The sequence below is a fragment of the Callithrix jacchus genome, chromosome 15, assembly GCF_049354715.1.
Source record: "Callithrix jacchus isolate 240 chromosome 15, calJac240_pri, whole genome shotgun sequence".
Taxonomy (NCBI): Eukaryota; Metazoa; Chordata; class Mammalia; order Primates; family Cebidae; genus Callithrix; species Callithrix jacchus.
Genome location: NC_133516.1, coordinates 28,461,887 through 28,484,135, shown reverse-complemented (window position 1 = coordinate 28,484,135; position 22,249 = coordinate 28,461,887). Strand labels below are relative to the sequence as shown.

The following is a 22,249-nucleotide window of genomic DNA, read 5'->3' as shown; positions in this document are numbered from 1 at the left end:
AATATTTTCTCCTTTCTTGCCTGGGTTTTCTATAATTACTATGTACTACTTTGGTAATGTGAAAGGGAAATACAATCTCAGGACTCCAAATTTACTACACCAAAGGAAAAGTTAAACTTGGAAACTGAATCTCACAAAACTACGCTCCTACTCTCCTTTTGTTCCTGAGCAGATAGCTGCAAAGACAGTGGCTCCCAGATGGCCACCCTCACAAACTGCCACAAGCAAATTCCTTGTGGGCCCCAAAATCTTTACCCTAAAAGACAGTCTTGTGGAATCTCCCTCACCCCGACAATGTAAATTAAGTTTATTTTCATAGGTATGGACCAAGACAAGACTAGAAAATCATCCCTCTGCCCACCCCAAAACAAATGCAGATTTGACTTCTTCCTCTACTCTACATTTACTTGGTCTTATATAAACTGCAGATCTACTGAGCAGGAGATGAATGTGTAACTGACTGTTCTTCTACCCTCTCCTTTCACATATAACGTGGATTCAGTGAGCGCTAATCAAAGCCTCATAAGAATGTGACCACATCTCACTACTTACCCTCCGCTTTTGTTTCCATTCCTCTTTCCCCTCTGTACAATCTTTCCCTGTTTAATACTGAAGTCCTCAAAACCCTCTTTGGAAAAAGCACAGGATACTAATCCTCCTATAGCTTGTGTCTCTTTCCCCTAGGCAGGTCCTCAACCTTGGCAAAATAAGCCTCTAAACTGACTGAGACTATAGTAATAAGAAAAACATGTTTTTAAAATCTGAGGTTAAAAAAACAACAATCATCAAACTACTAGGTATGTTATTTTTCTTCCTGTCACATCTAAGGACTAATTTCATCTACTCCACTTTATTCATTAAATTTAATAGGAAAACATCAAGTGTTCAGTTAACTCAAAAACTTAAGATGTTGTAAAAGAAAGGTAAACATTCTAAGAAATAAATGGAAGAATGTGAAATAAGGGCAGACTTACCAGCCATAAGCAAACAGATAATGCACATTGAAAAGGCAACAACCATGATAATAGGCAACTGGAAAAGACAATAGAAAGAGATCATTATTTAAGACTGCTAATCTAGTGGCTGCAAAATCAATTGTGCATGCACTGCTTGGGAAAGGAATAAAACTCATCTGTCAGCTAATATACACAGTTATCTTTTCTCAACAAAACATTATTTATGGGTTCAATCACAACTGCCCTAGTCTTTAGATGAGGAACGAGTTTTAAAAAAGCACCAGGACTGTGAACTACTGATGTGGAATGCTATTTTAAAAGACTAGAAGAAGTACGCTTTGTTCCAAGCCAGAGTGTTAAATGGAAGGAGGAGGCCCAGATGAGGACCCAGAACACTAGGCCTCCCTTCCATTCCAGGGCACTTGGCCCACTGGAAAGAAAATCCAGAGAGGGCTCTTGAAGAATCTGATGAACAGAGGAGTCAAAAAGGAGAGAAGCATCAAAAATAAACTTTGCCTTCCAAGGAACAAGTTTGCCTATGGCAACTCCCTCAATGTAAGATAACTGAAGTTTTCTGCAATGAGAAATGAGAAACCTTCCACATTCCCTTTGCTTACGTGACTTCACATGAAAAAGATGTGTGAGACAGTCTGAGGAAAAGAAAAGAAATACTCCAGAGTTACTGTACTCCTCAGCCTGACCTCTTCCTTTGGGGAAACTTAAGTATTTATATTTCATGCAATGAGATACAAAACAACATATAACATTTTTAAATTAAGGAGACTGAAACCATCTATACCTTCAGACACAATGCTTTTAACAACTTAAAAAATACAAAATGGTTTCTTACAGCCAGGAATTTCCAATCTCTTGGAACACTTAAAGGACTATGAGATTCTAATTCATCCACTGAATAGTTTCCAAGAAATAAGTCTATGGAATCCTAGAAGAGAAAGGAAGAAATTAGTAACTCTCCAAACTCAGTGTGATGACATTACTGATGAATAATGCAAAGATACAACCACCTAATGCCAGAAAAACATCAAATACAAACTTACTTGTCTAAATCCATCAGAGAAGTTGTTCTTATAATATCGTATCATTGAGTTCCAGCCATCCAGTATAAGTCCCAAATGAGTTCTCTTCCCAGTTCTGGTTAAAGAGGTTAAGTTTTAAGTTACAGGCTTATACCCTGAATTCTCACATGGTTTTATGGCCAATGAGCACAAGGTATAGAAATAAGTGAGTGATGGATTTTAAAAACTATCCCTGAAAATACAGACACTTCACAAAAGAAATCACTTGTAGGTCCAAGAAATATCTATTTTCTTTCTAAAATATTGCCAAAGGAGGCACAAAGAAAAATATTAATTCCAGTTGCCAAGACAGGAAACATGAAGAGAAATACATAGCCCAGGTTAAGTGGTAGGACAAAGCAAACCAAAGAGACTAGAAATTGTATTCTGCTCCCAGGGAACCCATATAGCAGAAAAAGAGCCACTGCATGCATAATACATTCAAAATGTTCTAATTCCTCATTACTCAATGTGGTCTTTGAAAGCAGCACCAGCAGCACCAGTGTGCTTTTTAGAGGTACACATCTCAGGTCCTGCAGCAGACCTGCTGAATGAGACTGGTGTTTCAAGTACACACTGTCGAGCAGTGGCTCTCAACCCTCCCCATGCATCAGAATCTCCTAGGGTGGCTAAGGACACACCAGCACCTCAGCCTCATCTCCCAGCAATCCTGATTCCCCAGGTCTCAAGTGAGGCCCAGATGCTGGAGTTTTGCTGCTGTTACTGCTATTGTCTGAAAGTTGCCCAGGTGATTTTTAAAAGCACCAGGACTATGAACTACTGATGTGGAATTCTATTTTAAAAGTATGGCTTGCCTGGTAAAGTCAGTCTTCAAGGCACCAGTTCCTGCATATTGCTTGGCACAAGCATTTGCATTGTCAGCCCAGGCTGTAAAAAAAGGTAAAAACAGCTGGTAATGATTAAGATGACAACCAAAGTTCTAAATCCAGAATATTAATTTATTTCAAAATTTGAGCAACTTTGTCTATATTAAATTACCTACCATTTTTGTAAATCTTCTCAAATTCATCTTGTTCTTCAAGCTTTTGTCCCACATGCAAAACTCCTAGTCTCTGGAATGAAAACCGCACCCAGATTTATGTGTAACAGATTTTAGCAGACATGATTTAGGAAGAAGAAGCAGTCCCCAAATTGTAGCTCATGGTTCCTGGTTACTAGATGCAGGCACAGGAAGCCCCAGCTCACAGCAGCCCTCTCCTGCCCAGGGCAGACTGCAAAGCCCCTCCTGAGGGCATCTTTGCCTTGTAGCCCCTGTACTCCCTGAGGGACAGAAGCAGGACTATACTGAGAGAGACAGTCAGGAGGGAGAGTGAAAGCTGCTGCAGGATTCCAGCCATTCCTCCCTCCCTCTCACCCCCAACCTTCCACTGCCAACACCCCTTGAGACTCCTTCATATGCATCATCCCCCAACTTCTTCCCTGCCGAGTCACCCCAACCTTACCCTCTGTCCCAGGAACCTTTTGAGAATCTGATGAATGCCACCTAATCCACCTCCACAAAAGCACACACACATATACCTTCACATAGATTATTACGGGGTTTCTGGACCCCCTGAATCTCCTCTGTGGACTCCCCTTTGGAGACCACCAACCACAGATGGAGAGTCCCCGCCTTGTCTCAGACCATCACCTCTCAGAAGCACCATCTTCATTGCTCACCTCAGAAGATACCTCATCTCCACCTCAGAAGGACTCATTCCCACCCTCAGACAAGCACAGGAATCACCTTGGTGACCTTTAGGTAGGTAAGGACTCTGCCTTCACTAGCAGGCTTGGAGAGGCACAAGTAGAAAGCTCCTATACTAGCAGGCAAAGCTGCTGGAGAGGCTTCTGCCCAGGGACTCTCTAAAGGTTGGTTAGGTTTCATAATACTATATATAGCATGTAAAATTGTAAAATATGGATTGCAGGACCTAGTCAAGTAAGTTTTGGTTAATCAGCCATTGAATCAAACGATTCCTACTATTGTTTCTACTAAAAAAATACACCTAGAAGACCTTCTAACAGACAAGGACAGCACAATTACAAACCAGAGACTACTCAAACAGGACAGCACTCCTTCGGCAAGTGCGACTTTAAGATTCAAGAACAATTCATTCTGAAGAGGGTATTTTACCTCCATAATTTCTTTCTCGGTATCATAAATTTGTCAGAAATAAAGCTAAATGCTTACTAATTATCTGAATAGGAAATCACGTGGTATGTATGCATTTGTCTGCCCCTCACAACAAATGCCAACGGGATTTAGAAACTGAGGCTCTACATCTTTTTTCATTCCAAATATACACAGAAGAAAAAAGCTATTTTTCTCATCAGCATAAGTGGTAAAGCAAAGCTGTGTCAGAAACTTTTCACTTTGGAGTTAGTATCTTTTGCTAGTAATAAGAGAGATAAATGAAAACAATCTTGAGATGCTACTTTTGTACTAATGAAATAGAAAAAAGAGGCTGGACACAGTGGCTCAATCTTGTAATCCCAGCACTTTGGGAGCTAAGGCAGGCAGACTGCTGGAGCCCAGGGGTTTGAGACCAACCTGGGCAACATGGTGAAATCCTGTCTCTACAAAAAAATATAACAATTAGCCATGTGTGTGGCACATGCCTGTAGCCCCAGCTTCATAGGAGGCTGAGCTGGCTGGATGGCTTGAGCCCAGGAGGCGGAGGTTGTCAACCTGAGATCGCACCACTGCACTCCAGCCTGAGCGACAGAACTGTACCCCATCTCAAGAAAAAAAAATTTAAATTAAAAGATCTAATGCTGAAAAGGGTTCAATAAAATGGATTTACTTATTCATTGCTGGTGTCAGTGTAAATTGGTATGACCCTCTTGGAAAATAACATATTTATTCTCTTTAACCCAGTAATTCCACTTCTAGTAATTAACATGAAGGAAATAATTCAAGTTAATAATAACATATGTAGATGCATTCTCTACAGTGTTATTTATAAACCAAAAATGTAGCAATCTGAATGGCTTAGTAAATTACAGCACAACAATATAACCATCAGAAACTGTGATTACATAAATGCTAAGGGAAAATGACAAAAGTGAAAACTGCATACACAGACTGACCATAGTTATGGAAAATGTGACATCCATGGGCAAGACACAAAAACAAAAACAGCTGGGTTAGGGTGGGGGCAATGTGAATATTTTTTATTACTGGTTTTTAAAGAAGACGTTTAATTTTTTGCTGTATTGTTTTTGATTTATTAAAAAAGAAGAAACAAACATTCGCACCTGAAGTTGGGCCTGAAGTGAACGACGAGCTAACAAACTCTGGATCACATTGGTTCTATCTAGACAATCCATGCAATTGCTTCTGAACACACCTTCCTGGTTTGTCACCACTTGGCCAGCAGAGTCCACTAGAAAATAACTAAAACATATTTGTATAAACACTCTCATACCAAAGTAGGTCAGATCTACTAAGGACATAATTTTTATAACATGCCTCATTTCAGTGACATTATTAAAAACTGTAAATTAAAAGGTCAAATAGGAATGTGTGGTCAGGCATGTGATTATCCTAGACCAAAAAGAAGTCTTAACAGCTGAGACAAGACAGCGCCCCCATCCAAAAAACAGCTGAAGATTAGAGATCATCTCATCCCAAAGATGTGAAAAAGTAGAGTAATGCGTATTAAAAAGGTTGCTGTACAAATCAATCACGTTTCCCAAAGCCAGATAAGGGTTTCCTCTAACATAATTATTGCAACTATATCCCTACATATCAGGGTATTATGATTCCTATACTATTTTTAGAATCCTCTGGGTTGCTTGTGAAAAAGATTTCTGACCTTGAGATCAACTGAATCAGAATCTCCTAGGCAAGGACTGAATATTTTGCATTAAAGATACTTTTAGCTGGGTGTGGTGGCTCATGCCTGTAATCCCAGCTCCTTGGGAAGCTGAGGTGGAAGGATTATTTGGGCTCAGGAGTTAGAGATGAGCCTGGGCAACATAACAAATCCCTGCCTCCAAAAGAACAAAAACTTGGCCAGGCATGGTGATGCATACCTGTAGTCAGAAGGCTAAAGTGGGAGGATCACTTGAGCTGAAGGGTTAAAGGCTGCAGTGAACTATGATCACACCACTGCACTCCAGCCTGAGTGACAGAACGATATTCTGTATCTTTAAAAAAAAAATTTAAATACTTAAAAAAAAAGTTGTTTTTTTTTTTTTGAGATAGAATCTTCCTCGGTTGCCCAGGCTGGAGTACAGCGGTGCGATCTTAGCTCACTGCAACCTCTGCCTCCCAGGTTCAAGTGATTCCTGCCTCAGTCTCCTCAGTAGCTGGGATTACAGGCACATGCCACAATGCCTAGCTAATTTTTGTATTTTTAGTACGGATGGGGTTTTGCCATGTTGGCCAGGCTGGTCTTGAACTCCTGACCTCAGGTGATCTGTCTGCCTCGGCCTCCCAGAGTGCTGAGATTACAGGCATGAGCCACTGCCCCTGGCCCAGAAAAAAAAGAAAATTATTAAATGGGTAATACATGCAAATAGTACAAATTTATAAAACACAATTGGGTATTATTTGAAAAACCAGTTTCCCTTTCTCTGCTTAAACACCCAGATGTCTGTACTACAACCAACCACAGTTACCAGTTCCCATGTTTTCTTTAACAAGCTTCTTGATAATTCTATGAACCCAAGAATCTAACATAGCGTGGTGGTTAAGAATATGGATTCAGGAAGCAAACAATCTGTTTGCTAGCCTTAGCATCATAGGCAACTTACTAACTGTAGAACTTTAAATAGTAAGTTTTTCATCCACAAAATGGAGGCAACAGCAGCACCACCATTAGGCTTCTCTAAGGTTTGAATGAGGTAACACATAATGCACATAAAGTACTTAGCACAGTGTACGGAACACAGCATACAATAAATACTGGATAATATTAACTACTGAAATTATTCTCCAAAATCCAAAAGAAGGAAGAAAATGCAACAGATTCATCAAGGGCTAAATACCAATCATGACCTTAGGAGTAAGAGCCTGGAAGAATGTATTAGGATGAAAAATCTACATATGGATCATGCAGAATGGTGAGGTTTGTTGGTATACATATATGTGCATGCAAGGGTGCATATGTGTGTTGGTACCCCATTAGTATTTATAAAATCCTAGATATGTTATAAATATTATCGCTTAAACCATACAGTAAGTTATCAATTCCGCTTTGCAAATAATGAAACCAAAGTCTGAAGATAACAAAGTGGCCCTGGGTCATATAACTACTAAGAGAAAAACTTAAATTCAAACCAAGGTGTATTGGACCCCCAAAGCCCAGGTTCTTCCCACTATCCCAAAAATCCCCAGAGAAAAATCTTGAGAGATTATCTGAAAGTCACCAGTGAAAGCTCTGCTCTCCCTGTGGATCATAGTGAATGGCAACAAACACACTCTGGAGTCAACCCTTTCTTATGCTCTTGTACGCCACAGTTAATGGGCGAACCCAAGGAACCACTTCCTCCAACAACATGCCAGGCCCAGCCAATGCTTTCTCTAATTGCCCAACAACAGTAGCTCAATTTCCCTTCTGTGTTCATGACAAAACCTCACAGGAAAAAAAGCGGATTTAAATAACTGTAGTTGATTACCTAATGTATATAAAAAGATATTTTTGAAAGTTGAGCAAATGTCTATCAAACAGGTTTTACTATGTTATTGTGTAACTAAAATTTAAAAGTGCATTTGGGTTGCCGGGTTTAGAACTATCACACACAGGCAGAAGAAAATGATAGTATGGTTTACAGATTCCTTCTTCTGGCTTTAAAATCAAGACTGACACGCATCGAGTACAGTAAACCTGAACCAATATGATAAATAATACAGTACTGTAAAGACAGTCAGACCTTTTGATCCATTAATACTACTCTGAAAACTTTTTTTAAAGAAATCAGTTTAACAGACATAAAACATAGTGATCTGTGGCACCACAATCTTTCATGATAGAAAGAGGAAATGAAACAATCCAGATGCTCAGTGTGAAGAAAAGCACTTCCTTAGAACTATGTTATGACAAAACAGAATACAGAAAAGCCATTAAACACCATCATTACAAACACTGCACAGGTTAGCAACAAAGTACTAACATTGTGACAGAATGTCTAGGGGAAACAATATAAAATGTAAACCAAGTTCGATTATATAAAAAATTGTAAATGTGTGGTAGATATTTTATAAAAATATGAAAATACCTGGCCTAAGGTCATTTTTAAGAATTTAAGAATATTTTAAAGTCACTAACTCTCATCTTTCCAGTAAAGAAATTAAAAATAATAAAATAGTACAGACAAGCACTGACAATCCAGTGAACTATATTTGTAAGTCTGCTAGACTATGCATAACATGACTGATATATATACCTCTTCTACCTCCATAAGGAAATAACATAACTTACCTTAATTCATCTTGCATTTCTGCTACTTGATCCAATAAAATACTTAGTCGATCCCATCTCATATTTTTACATTCCTTATGGAAGTCAAAGGCAATGTATCTACCAAAAGAAAAGATATTCAGAAATTGACCAGAGATCGTTCATTTTCCTTCTATTAATAATTCCTTCATAAACTGATTTTCCCCTTTATATCAGTGCATATATATTTCTTGGGAACACTGGAGCTTTCTTCACTCTGGGTTTATCACTATACATATACTACACACACGTACATGCACGCACACACACACACACACACACGTCTTCTTATGCTCATAACTAACAGAGGAAAAAAAATATATACGATATGTATGGAGATATATACATATATATATGTATACATAAAAATACATGCATATATCTATCCTCACATGTTCTTCTGGGGCCCTCAGCAAGGAGCAGAGAAGCACAACAAATGAGTAAGCTCAAGTACAGCAATCAGGTATGCAGTGCAAAGAGGCCTAGTCCACATTGCTCAAGACACTTCCAATGGCAAAGCATTATCTATGAAAACTCTCTGGGGCACAAAGCCTCAATGAGGAAATTTTAATCAGACACTAAACTTAAATTAAAATTTGACTGAAGTTATTCTACAACGTACATTATGCTAGAGAAATTTCAAGCCAACAAAATATCTTGCTTTGATCAACTACTGAAAAAAGTGCAAGCTGAAATATATATGTCTAGTGAGCTCTACATAATCATGCACATATTTAAGTACACATCTGATCTGAAAAGACCTGCAACAGATTTCTAGTGAGGTACCTCATCATTCCACTTCCCAAAGAAGACACCATTGTTGCAAATGTCTGTTCAAGTGGCTTCTCTGAGCCCTTCTGGTTAATCTGTAAAAAATTTCAAACACCATAGTTTTCAGTTTATTTCAAAGGAGAGAATGACATCAGAAAAAGGCAAACTAGGTTTATATGCTCTCGTTCTCCAATATAAACATCAAAAAACACCCAGAAGCTAGCTGAGCCAACTTTGTAGCAGCTCTGAAAAATGATCAAAGGTTTTGTAACCCACCCAAGAACCCAATAAAGAAAAAGTCACTTTCAAATGGTGGGAAAGTTTTGTGGCATTTACCTTGTCCTTGACCCAACCCCTCCACAGAGTGGTGACAACCTGTCTTACATGGGAATAACATGGTTCTCAGTTCCCCTCATCAAACTAGAAGAGACAGACCAGATCTTATCTGCTAATAATTGTGTTAAATATTTGTTAAAGGACTAATTTGTGTCTGTCCCATATAAATCTGAACACAGACAGTAAAAATGGTGACCACTGCTTGTAAAAGCTGCAAGAGGATCATAAACCAATAGATGCCTGGGGCAAAAAAATTATGGATGGAGACATACAACAGACCACCTAAAGACTGGAGAAGAAGATGGTGATATTCTTTGGGAAATTAGGACATTCAAAAACAGCCATGTATATGAAGGAGTTTTGAAGGCCACCCATATAAGCAGGTAAGATGCAGGCTCAGAAGAGTCCTGAGAAGACCTTAAACCTTTACCTCAGACTGATGCCTAGACTCACAGCCTGCCTAATCTGTAAAGGACTGCCCCAGCACAGAGCTTTTGCCAAAACTGTTTTTAAGTTTGGAAAAAGTCTCAAAATAAATGGATTAGTAGTCTTTAACAATCAAACAAAATTTAAAAACCCACCAAACACTAGGGGAAAAGGAGACTCTGACTTCCAGAGTTATGATATTATAATAAACAAACATACAATTAAAAAAAAAACACAGGTACACAAAGAAACAGAAAAACATGGCTCATTCAATGGAATCTAAGAAATTGACAGAAACTGTCCCTGTGAAAGCCAAGACATTAGACTTACTGACAAAGACTTTAAAGCAACTGTCTTAAATACACTCAAAGAGCTAAGGGGAAACGCAGACAAAGAAATAAATCAGAAAAACAATACATAAACAAAATGAGGATATCAATGAAAAAAAATTATAAGAAGCGAAAAAACAATTCTGGAGCTAAGGAGTACAAAAACTGAAATAAAATATTTTACACTATGGAAATGCCAGGAATAAAGAAGCAGAGAGATTATCTGAAGAAAACAAAAAACAGCCAAAACCTTCCCAAATGTGATGAAACATATCAATCTGCAAATCCAAGAAGTGCTCTGAACTCTAAGGGGATCCACACCAAAAACATTATAATCATCACATAGTGAAAGACAGAAACAGAATCTTGAAAAGCAGCAAGAGAGAGGAGACTCATCACACACAAGAGATTCTCAATGGGATTATCCACCAGTTTCTTATCAGAAATCTTGGAGGCTGGAAGACAGTAGGATCATAATATATTTTAAATGCTGGAAGAAGAAAAACTGTCAGCCAAGAATTCTATAGCTGGCAAAACGTCCTTTAAAAATGAAGGAAAAATTAAGACATTCCTAGAGAAACAAAACGTGAGGTAGTTCATTATCATTAAACTTGAACTATAAGAAATGCGCTAAAGTGAGGTCCTTCAGTTTGAAATCAAAGGATGCTACGCAGTAATTTGAAGCCATACAGGGATAAAAAAAAACTCCAATAGGCCAGGCGTGGTGGCTCACACTTGGAATCCCAGAACTTTTAGAGGCCGAGGCAGGTGGATCACCTGAGGTCAGGAGTTTGAGACCAGCCTAGCCAACATGTCAAAACCCTGTCTCTACTAAAAAAAATACAAAAATTAGTTGGGTGTGGTGGCACACACCTGTAATCCCAGCTGCTCAGGAGGATGAAGCAGGAGAATCACTTGAGCTCTGGAGGCAAAAGTTGCAGTAAGCCCAGGTCATGCCACTGTATTCCAGCCTGGGTGACACAATGAGACTCCGTCTCAAAAAAAAAAAAAAAAAAAAAAAAAAAATCCAATAAAGGTAAAGACAAGGGCAAACATAAAAGCCAGTATTATTGAAATCTTAATCTGTAACTCCACTTTTTATTTCTACAGGTTTAAGTCAAGTGTGGTCAGGAATGGTGGCTCACATCTATAATCTGAGCGCTTTGGCAGGCTGAGGCAAGAGGATGGCTTGAGGGCAGGATTTCAAGACCAGCCTGGGCAACATGGTGAATGAGACCCCATCTTTATAAAAAACATGAAAAAATTGGCAGAGCATGATAGCATGTGCCTGTAGTCCTAGCTGCTCAGAAGCTGAGGGGGGAGGATTCCTTTAGCCCAAGAGTTAGAGATTACACTGAGCTGTGATTGTGCCACTGCATGCAAGGCTGGGCAACAGAGCAAGACCTTTTCTCTAAAAAATAAACGCATGCATACATAAATAAAAGCCAACTGCATAAAAATAATTATATATTGATGTTACTGGAAGCAATATACAAAGATGCAATTTGTAATGTCAATAACATAAGAAGGAAGCACAAGGCTTTATAGGAGTAGAGTTTTTGTATGCCTCTGGTATGAATTCAAATTAGGTACTTATAAAATTAGGAAGTTATATGTAATCCTCATGGTAACCACAAAGAAAACAGCTATAGAATATAAATAAATGAAAATAAGAAGGTGGCCGGGAATAGTGGCTCACACCTGTAATCCCAGCACTTTTGTAGGCCAAGGCAGGTGGATCATGAGTCAGGAGATCAAGACCATCGTGGCTAACATGGTGAAACCCTATCTCTACTAAAAATACAAAAAAGTAGCTGGGCGTGGTGGCAGGTGCCTGTAATGCCAGCTACTTGGGAGGCTGAGGCAGGAGAATCGCTCGAACCTGGGAGGTGGAGGCTGCAGTGAGCCGAGATTGCACCACTACACTCCAGCCTGGGTGACAAAGTGAGACTCCATCTCAAAAAAAAAAAAGAAAAGAAAATGAAAAGGTAATCAAAATGTATCACTACCAAAAAAAAAAAAAAAAAAATCTTAAGCACAATAAGAGACAGTAATGGAGAAAATGAGGAACAAAAATCTATAAGACACGCAGAAAACAAATAGCAGAAGTAAATTCTTATCAGTAATTATTTTAAATGTAAATGGATTAATTATCTAATAAAAATAAATAGACTAGCAAAATGGAAAAAAAATATGATCTAACTACATGCTATCTCTAAGAGATTCACTTTACATCTAAAGACACATATAGGTTGAAAGAAAAAGGATGAAAAAGATATTTTGTGCAAATAGTAATCAAAAAAGAGCTGGAATAACTATATTAGTACCAGACAAAATACACTCTAAGTGAAACAATGTTACAAGAGACAAAGACATTATTTATTGATAAAATGGCCAATATTCCAAGAAGATACAATTATAAACATATGCAACAAACCATGACAGCCTGAAAATATAATGAAGCACACAGACAGAACTGAAGGGAGAAAGAGAAAATTATGTGATAGTAGAAAACTCAATAGCCCACTTTCAATAACAGAAAAATCAGACAGAGACAAATAATAAAAGAGAATTTAAACACCAACATAAGCCAATCAGACCTAACAGACATATACACATTACTCTACCCAACAACAGCAGAATACACATTTTTTATAAGTACACATGAAATATTTTCTAAGACAAACTATATTCCAGGCCACAAAAGAAGTTTTAACACATTTAAAAAAACTCAAATCACATTAAGTATATATTTTGATCACAATAGATGGAAGCTAAAAATCAAGAATAGAAGGAAAACTAGAAATTTCACAAATATGTGGGAAAAAAACATACTAAACCACTGGTTCAAAGAAGAAATCCCAAAAAGAGAAATTAGAAAATACCTGAGACAAATGAAAACAGTAACACAATATACCAAACAAATGAAATAAAGCAAAAGCAGTGCTGAGGAAAAGCTGCCGCTGTAAATACATAAAACATTAAAAAAGAAAACCTCAAAGCAATAATCTAATTTTACACTTTAAGAAACAAGAAAAAGAAAAGCAAACTAAACCCAAAGCTACCAGAGGAAATAAGAGAAATTAGAGTAGAGATAAATAAAAGAGAAAAAATATAAAAGCAAAGTCTATAAAACTAAAAGTTGGACTTTGAAAAGATCAACAAAATTAACAAACTTTTAGCTAGAATGACCAAAACAAAACAAAAGACTCAACTTACTAAAATCAGAAATGACAGTGTGACTATTATTACAAATTTCTGAGAAACAGAAAGGATTTTTACAGAATATTACGAGCAACTATATGCCAGCAAGTAGGATGAGCCAGAATGGCAAATTCCTAGAGACACATAATCTGCCAAAACGGAATCATGAAAAAATAGAAAATCTAAATAGACCAATAAATAGTAAGGAGATCCCATCAGTAATGAAAACAAACAGAAAAAAAAAGTCTCCTAACAAAGAAAGTCTGTACTAGATGGCTTTACTAGTGAACTCACTAGTGAACTCTACCAAAATTTAAAGAAGAATTAACACCAGTGTTCTTCAAACCCTTGCAAAAAGCTGGAGAGAACACTTTCTTATTCCATAAAGATAAGATTATCCTGACCTCAAAACCAAACAAAGATATTACAAGAAAACTACAAGCCAATATCCTTTAAGAATATTAATGTAAAGATCCCCAACCAAACACTAGCAAGCCCCGTCTCTACTATAAATACAAAAATTAGCTGGGTGTGGTGAGTGTGCCTGTAGTCCCAGCTACTCGGGAGGCTCAGAGAGGAGAATTGCTTGAACCTGGGAGGTGGAGGCTGCAGTAAGCCAAGATCACACCACTGCACTCCAGCCTGGTGCCTGGCAACAGAGCAAGACTGTCTCAAAACAAAACAAAACAAAAAAGTATATACCACAACCAAAAAGATTTATTTCCACAATGTAAGGCTGGTTCAATATACAACAATCAATCAATATAATACACCACATTAGGAGAATGAAGGAAAAATAAAATAAAATGAGCACCTCAATTGATACAGAAAAGTATTTGACAAAATGCAACTCCCTTTCTTGATAAAATCACTCAACTGAATAAAACTTAGAAAAAGAAGAAAAGTTCCTCAACATAAAGGCCATTATGTGAAAAACCCACTAGTATCATATTTAATGATGAAAGACTAAAAGCTTTTCTATGAAAAGGAATAAAACAAGGATGCTTGCTTTCACAATTTCTGTTCAACACAGTATTAGTAGTTCTAGCAACAGCAATTAAGCAAGAAAAAATAAATAAAAGGTATCCAAATTGGAAAGGAAGCGTAAACTTATCTCTGTTCACAGGTGACACGATCTTATATACAGAAAATCCTAAAAATTCTGCAAAATAGCTATTGGAAATAATAAATTCAATAAAGTTGCAACATACAAAAATCAAGACAAAATAATCAGTTGCATTTCTATATACTAAAAATGAAATATCCAAAAGGAAAAGTACAAAAACAATTTCACTTACAATAGCAAAAAAAAAAAAAACCACCACTCAGGCATATAGAAAATACTCAAATATAAATCTAAACAAGGAAGTGAAATGCATGTACACTGGAAACTACAAAATAATGCTGAAAGAAATTTTTAAAAATATAAATAAATGAAGACTTCTGCATTGATGGACTAACAGTATTATTAAGACAACAGTACTACTCAAAGTGATCAATCTGCAGATTCAATGCAACTGCTACTAAAATCCCAAAGGCATTTTTTTCAGAAATAGAAAAACCAAGCCTAAAATTCATAAGCAATCTCAAGGGATCTCAAATAGCCAAAACAATCTTGAAAAAGGAGAAGGAAGTTGGAATTCTCACACTTCCTGATTTTAAAACTTATTACACAAAGCTGTAGTAACCAAAATAGTGTCATCCTGTCATAAGGACAGGCACAGAAAGCAATGGAATAGAACAGAGCCTCAAAATAAGACCTTGCATATACATTCAATTGATTCTTTATAAGGGTGCCAGACTATTCAACAGGAAAAGAACAGTCTTTTTTACAAATGGTGCTGGGAAAACTGGAAATCCACATGCAAAACAATGAAGTTGGACCCTTACCTATATTATATACAAAAATTAACTCATGTGCATTGTTAAGAAGTAATATACACAAAAAACAAAAATTAACTTGAAACATACAAAAAACCAAACTGTAAAATCTGAAACTATTAAGACTCTCAGAAAGAATATATAGGAGTAATTTTATGTTACTGGACTTGGTGACAATTTCTTGAATATGACACCAAGAGCAGAGGCAACAAAAGAAAAACTAGATAAGCTGGACTTAAACATTTTGTATACCAAGGACATTGTCAAGAAAGTAAAACGTCAACCCAAAGAGTGGGAGAAAATATTTGTAAAGCACCTATCTGCTAACAGATTAATATCCAGACTTCATATTAATGACTACAACTCAAACAAACAACCTAATTAAAAGATGGGCAAAGGATTTATGTAGACATTTCTCTAAAGATACACGAATGGCCAATGAGCACATGAAAATAAGCTCAAAATCATACAAATTATGAGAGAAATGTAAATCAACACCAGGAGACACCACGCCACATCCATCAGGATGGCTGTAATGAAAAACACACACACATACACAAAACAGAAAACAACTGTCAACAAGGATATAAAGAAACTGGAACTCTGGTATATTGCTGGTAGGAATGCAAAATGGTGCAGCCACCATGGCAAACAGTATGGTGGTTCCTCAAAGAGTTAAACGTAGAATCACCATATGACCCAGCAATTCTACTTCTAGGAATAAGCCCAAAAGAACTGAAAACAGGGACTCAATCGAACAAATACCTGCACACCACCAATGTTCATAGAAACATTATTTGTAATAGTCAAAAAATGGAAACAAGCCAAATATCCATCAATAGACGAATGGATAAACAAAATGTGGTGTGTATGTATGTGTGTGTATATACATACACAATGGAATACTATTCAGTCTTAAAAAAAAATGGGGACGGGCGCAGTGGCTCACGCCTGTAATCCCAGCACTTTGGGAGGCCAAGGCGGGCAGATCACCTGAGGTTGGGAGTTTGAGACTAGTCTGACCAACATGGAGAAACCCTGTCTCTACTAAAAATACAAAATTGGCCAGGCATAGTGGTACATGCCTGTAGTCCCAGCTACTCGGGAGGCTGAGGCAAGAGAATCACTTGAACCCGGGAGGCAGAGGTAGTGCTGAGCAGAAATCGTGCCATTGCACTCCAGCCTGGGCAACAAGAGTGAAACTCCGTCTCAAAAAAAAAAAAAAAGGAATTAAATTCTATACATGCTACAAGATGGATGAACCTTAAAAACATTTTTAAAAAGGCAAATAATGTATTATTCCACTTACACGGGGTACTTAGAATAGATAAATTCAGAGAGACAGAAGTAAAACAGAATTACTAGGGGTTGTGGGGAGGGAGGTAATGGAAAGTTAACTGGGTAGAATTTTCCCAGTACGATGAAAAGCTGTAGAAATGAACAGTGATGATGGCTTCACATTCTGAACTACTTATTGCCACTGAACTGCACACTTAAAAATGGTTAAAATAGTAAATTTTCTGTCAAGAAAAAGTTAAGTTGTTTTTGTTTTTCTCCCCTAAGAAACATACCAGATTGATTATGACTTGTTTTCCATAAATAATTACTTGGGAATCAAAATGCCTTTGGAAACCATCCATCTAGAAGGAAAAAAGTTACATATTTTACTGGAGTACATTATGTAATTTATAAACATAATTTAAATATTTATAATACTTTAATAGGACCTCCTTGATTGTCTAATTTCTATATTCAAAAGAATGATGGGAGGATGTGGACAACGTCTTCTAGATATTCTAAACGTCATCTAGTAACCATAAGCTATTTTACTCTGAGCTGCAACACTACCACTTTAATTCTGAATACAATCTCAGCGGAATATATTAAGTACTCTAAAAAGCATAAAGTTACAAATCTTACTGAGATCTCTCAAATCCTTACTTGCCATGCCATTCAATCATTTGTTTTTCTGTATTTCTAATATGCCACCTACACACCTTTTGGTTTAGGGGTTTACTATGTGCTAGAATCAAAAAGAAGGGCCTTAAAGATGTTGAAGGCTGATTTGTGGGGAATAAATACATTCTTTATATGCAAATTATAATGCTATTAAGCTTCTACTTTTAGCCAACAAGAAAGGCATGCAAGATACACACATGATTTGCTACTTTGCTGATCTGTGGCCGTGGTTTGTACTTGAGGTTTGGTCTTTGGGACCAGAAAACAGGTATTGATCCCCGAGTCTAAAAGAAAAGACAGAAATGTGAAAAGAAACACAAACATACTTGTTTTTAATCACCTTACTTACTGTCAGGGGTATACGCATTAATGACTATGCAAGGAAAAAAAGTAATACAACCTACCATTTTAAAAGTCCATGTTAAAAAAGAAGCCCACGTGCATCTGCTCCTAAAGTTCTTACTTTATGAGAAAACACTTAGAGCTTTTTCTCCTTCTAGTTTTATATACATGGTTTTATATAAATAAATTCTTTATTTCCTTGAAATTCTAAATTTATGAGTAAAACTTAACAGATTACCTCTGTTAACTTGGCATTATGAAAAAATCAGAAAACTGCTTTATTCATTTTCAAATGCATATGTTTATGAACATATGAATATATCTGGCCACTAACGCTCTGGAGCAGCAAGTGGTCCACAACTCCAAAGGCAACAGAAGAGACATCTCAAAGTGGCAGGTAAAGTCAGTAATAAGCCATCAGCTTGTCCTATCATCACTACCTTGAATACGTGTAAAGGATTCAACAGACGGATAGCTCCATTTCCATAACTCTCTTTCCAACTCCTACCCTACCCTTTCCTCTAGGGATTTAATATAAGGGCAGGAAATGGCAGCTGGTTAGTGCCAGATTAATGGATTTTCCTTTTTTGGGGTAAACTTTTTCTAGACTGTAGATAAAAATATTACATAAGAACAGAGGGGAAGGGAAAACAGAGAAATTTCAACATGACAGAAAATTACAATCCAAGCAGAAAAGGCCAACTCGCTGCTTAACAGACCTAGTAACTTGCCTGTACAAATGAAGCTTTGCTCCCATTGTAGTGCACAATTTGTTCTGTTTCTACAAAGTTAGCTGCATGGCCTTCAGAATCAATTCCTAAATTGAAAAAAAATTTAAGAATTAATTATATTTATTACGTAAGAAACAAATCAGAAACCCACTAATTCAGGTTAACTTGGAGAGAATTAAGTCAGTTCAAATTAGTGGAAAGTCATTATGAAAATATAATTGCAACAAATTCATTATACATGATCAGAAAACTAACAGAAGCTCACACTTTAAACCAGCTGAAAGAGGAGTATTAAAAGCCTATTAATAAACAGATGAAGTTGGTTGCTCTTAAATACATTGATTGTTACTACATACAAGATTTCTCTAAAATAGAGTTTCTCAAACTGGAGACATCTTTTAAAGAAAAAAGAAAAAACTTCTCAAGGACCCCTGAGTAAATGTTTTAGATCCTAATTTGAAAAGTACTAGTTTGAAAGGTAAAACCATCAATTTAGGTAATCATACTTAGTAACAACACAATACTTAATGTAAACATAAGCCATTTTATTAATAATATTTTGTTATAATAATGCAAATGGTCTCCAGCAGATGCTTAAACTGATTTTAACTATCTAAATAAAAACACAAAACTGTTTGTGATCCTCTTTAACTCCATGAATATGCTTACAAAACCTAGTTTGAAAAGCAGTGTTTGGATTCTTGATACTGTTTAGTTCTTTCAAATATTTGAAGCATTCCTTTAAAAATTTGTTTATGTAATCTATTTTTACTAAGAAAAGCTTGCTAAGCAAAGGCAACTTTCAAGCTAGTCCCTGATCCAAATTACCAAATAATCAGAAAGAAATCAATGGATTTTTAACTGTCCCAAGTATTTCCTAACATCCTTTCTGACATGTTTCTCACATATAACATGTAGAAGAATATGTATGTAAAGTATCACTGTTTTTGTCAACATATCACCAGAAGGGGCCAAAATTACTGAGCCAAATCAGCAATGTCATGACTCCTTAATACTCTATGAGATTACTTTTCAGAAGCATAGGTTATGCTTGCTTCCTTTCGTACTTCCCGCTAAGCAACAATATCCAATTATTTTTAAAAGTGAAAGAGTCAGAGACAGTATGTGTTTGTGTGTATAAAAGATCTTTATAAAAAGATTTGCAAAATATATTAAGAAAAAAAGGGAATCAAGGTGCAGAAAAATGTTCACAGAATATAATCATTGTCTAAAAAAGGAGAAGGACACATACCTGTATTAGCATAAAAATTATCCAGAAAGATAAACAAGAAACTAACATCTGATTAGCTGGTAAGGGGGTAAGAACTGAGCAGATAAGGTCAGAAATGAGAAATATTTTTTATTGAATTAAAAAAAATACTTTTTGATATTTGAAATATGTAAATGCATTACTTGTTCAAAAAAACTTAATCAAAAACTATGTTTCCATCCAAGAAAACCTAGTTATAAGGGAGTTGCTAACTTTAATTTCGGTTTGAGATATTGACCAGTTTACTCACTCAATGTTATTCTTCCTCTGCTAGGAGAGAGATTAACCAAATAATCTCTACAACTTTCTGGCCCCATGCTACAATTTATTTAATGGCTGATATATTAAATATTTATATTATTAAATATTATATTAAATAAAATATGCTGATATATCCTGGTTAAAAAAATAGGTTGGAGAAACTTCTTTTCATAATGACAGTCAGCTTTAACACATTTTTATACATTTAATACAGGTTTAATATATTTTTAAAGTTTAGTTTAGCAAAATAAGCAGGTTGCTAGTACAAAGCCTAGAAAATAAAAGGTCAAAATGTAAATTGAAGGCATAAAGCCAAATGACTAGCTTCATGCATGCAGAAAACCTAAAACCAATACAAGAAAATACTTTAGGTTACTGAAAACTACACTGAGTTTAGCTGCACTTTCAGACATCCAGCAAACAACATGATCAGTTCCTCTTCAAGCAATAAGAAGCAGACTACAGGTATCACATTAACATTTGCAATATAATTACAGTAGCCAGAGTAAAGCACAGATCTACCTAATTATTATAATGAAGCAGGAGATAAATACTTAGCAAGGCTATCAAATGATAATGAAAACAAATAAAATACAAAAGGTTACATTTATGTCACCATAAGACAAAATATTAGTTACAGATATGACCCATGCTGATAAAATTAATCTCACCTCTTACATAATAGCGTACACCAGCTCTGAAACAGCTCCTCCTCGAGATGAGAATCCAATCAAAGTATTTTCCATTAATAGAACACGAATGCATGGCAATAACTTAATCACATTAAGAAAAATATAACAGATAACAGAAATCATATGCATTGTTTCTAGATTTAGTCTGAATCTATCTACCCTAGTAAGAATGGTCTTTCAGAGAAAAAAATGAAAGAGTATACAAATCTTCATGAATATTCACAAGCTGTTAGTACTATAATCAACTGTGAAGTTCTGTCAAGTAAATAACCCTATGACATATAAGCAGTATGTTTAAGAAGCTCACTATGGTGCTTCTATTTAAATAATATGCTTCTCTTTTCCTGATATCCTCAATCACTTTCTAAAAGCAAAGCATTAAGTATTAACCGCATCATTGAAAAACCTACTTTGAATGGAGAACATAAATTTAAAATAGATTAACTTTCAAATAAGAAATAAAAAAAGGGGGGAAGGCTACTACTCAAAAAACAAAAAAATCCGAAATACACGAAACATAATTACAAATTAGCCATAACAGCTGGTAAGCATATGAAGATTCACAGATCAAAGTGAATTAAACAAAGGTTATCTAGAAATGGAAATTTTCACTCTATCTTCTCCTTAAAATAGAAAAGGTGAACCTCAATATAAAAGACTATATCTCCCCAAAAGGTTTTCTTAATATAAAGTTGTTTCCCTTACTACTGATAATAGTATATGCTATATGACACTTCCTACACCATTCAGTAACAGAAACAGTCACATACCTAGAAAATCTAAAGGCTGATCTCTCCACTTCATTCCCAGAATAAAGGGTTGCAAAAGACTTTGGAATTGACATACCTCTTATATTAAATATTTTTACTATGAAATACAATAAAAGTAAATATAATGTATGCAACTATTTATAACAGTTAAGTACCCATTTAGTATGGGGAGTTGATACCAATTGGGCAAGAATTTCTTACTGGATTGATGGAAACATGATGCTGGTTATACAACACTGTGAAAGAAATTAATGTCACTCATTGAACTGCACGTCTAAAAATGATTAAGAAGGCAAACTGCACATTAAATATATTTGATTGTAATTTTAAAAATTACACAGACAAATGCCCCTTTGTACAGACCAGCATATTTGAAGCGCCTCTCCATGTGGCTCCCTTACTCCCCTCTAGGAAGTAACTACTATCCACTCAGCTCATCCCCTTGTCTTTCTAGTTTTGCTGCTGAACAACTTATTTAGTCTGAAAAGCTTTGAACCTTTTTATGTAACAGGAATTAAACTGTATGTATTCTTTTAGTTTTATTTTCTCATCATTATATTCATGAGGTTCATTTGCTGCTGCTATGGCTGTATAGTATTCCACTATATGATTACAGTTACTTATCCATTCTGATGTCCATTCCAGCTTTACTATTATAAACAGTGTTGCAACAAACATCTTTGTACAGAATAAGCAGAAGTGGCTCTAAGGAGCAGTACTGCTGGGTTACAGAGTAAATTCCTCATCTGGTCTTATTAGGAAATGCCATATTGTTTCAAGAGTTACTTTGGCTTCT

At 36.1% G+C, this 22,249-nt stretch overlaps 1 protein-coding gene across 2 annotated transcripts in view; it reads right to left on the bottom strand.

The window, feature by feature from the left end:
- Window positions 1–22,249, bottom strand: part of SACM1L (SAC1 like phosphatidylinositide phosphatase) — a 59,708-nt gene that overhangs the window by 5,056 nt on the left and 32,403 nt on the right. For both annotated transcript variants that reach the window (XM_054245558.2, XM_002758271.6), the window contains 12 exons: window positions 20,663–20,764; window positions 18,461–18,546; window positions 17,585–17,671; window positions 17,000–17,068; window positions 9,268–9,347; window positions 8,464–8,562; window positions 5,294–5,432; window positions 3,036–3,105; window positions 2,848–2,920; window positions 2,015–2,108; window positions 1,807–1,899; window positions 975–1,032 (listed from right to left, as the gene is read on the bottom strand). In XM_054245558.2, coding sequence (XP_054101533.1) covers window positions 975–1,032; window positions 1,807–1,899; window positions 2,015–2,108; window positions 2,848–2,920; window positions 3,036–3,105; window positions 5,294–5,432; window positions 8,464–8,562; window positions 9,268–9,347; window positions 17,000–17,068; window positions 17,585–17,671; window positions 18,461–18,546; window positions 20,663–20,764 — 1,050 coding nt within the window. The remainder of the gene's footprint in view (window positions 1–974; window positions 1,033–1,806; window positions 1,900–2,014; window positions 2,109–2,847; window positions 2,921–3,035; window positions 3,106–5,293; window positions 5,433–8,463; window positions 8,563–9,267; window positions 9,348–16,999; window positions 17,069–17,584; window positions 17,672–18,460; window positions 18,547–20,662; window positions 20,765–22,249) is intronic.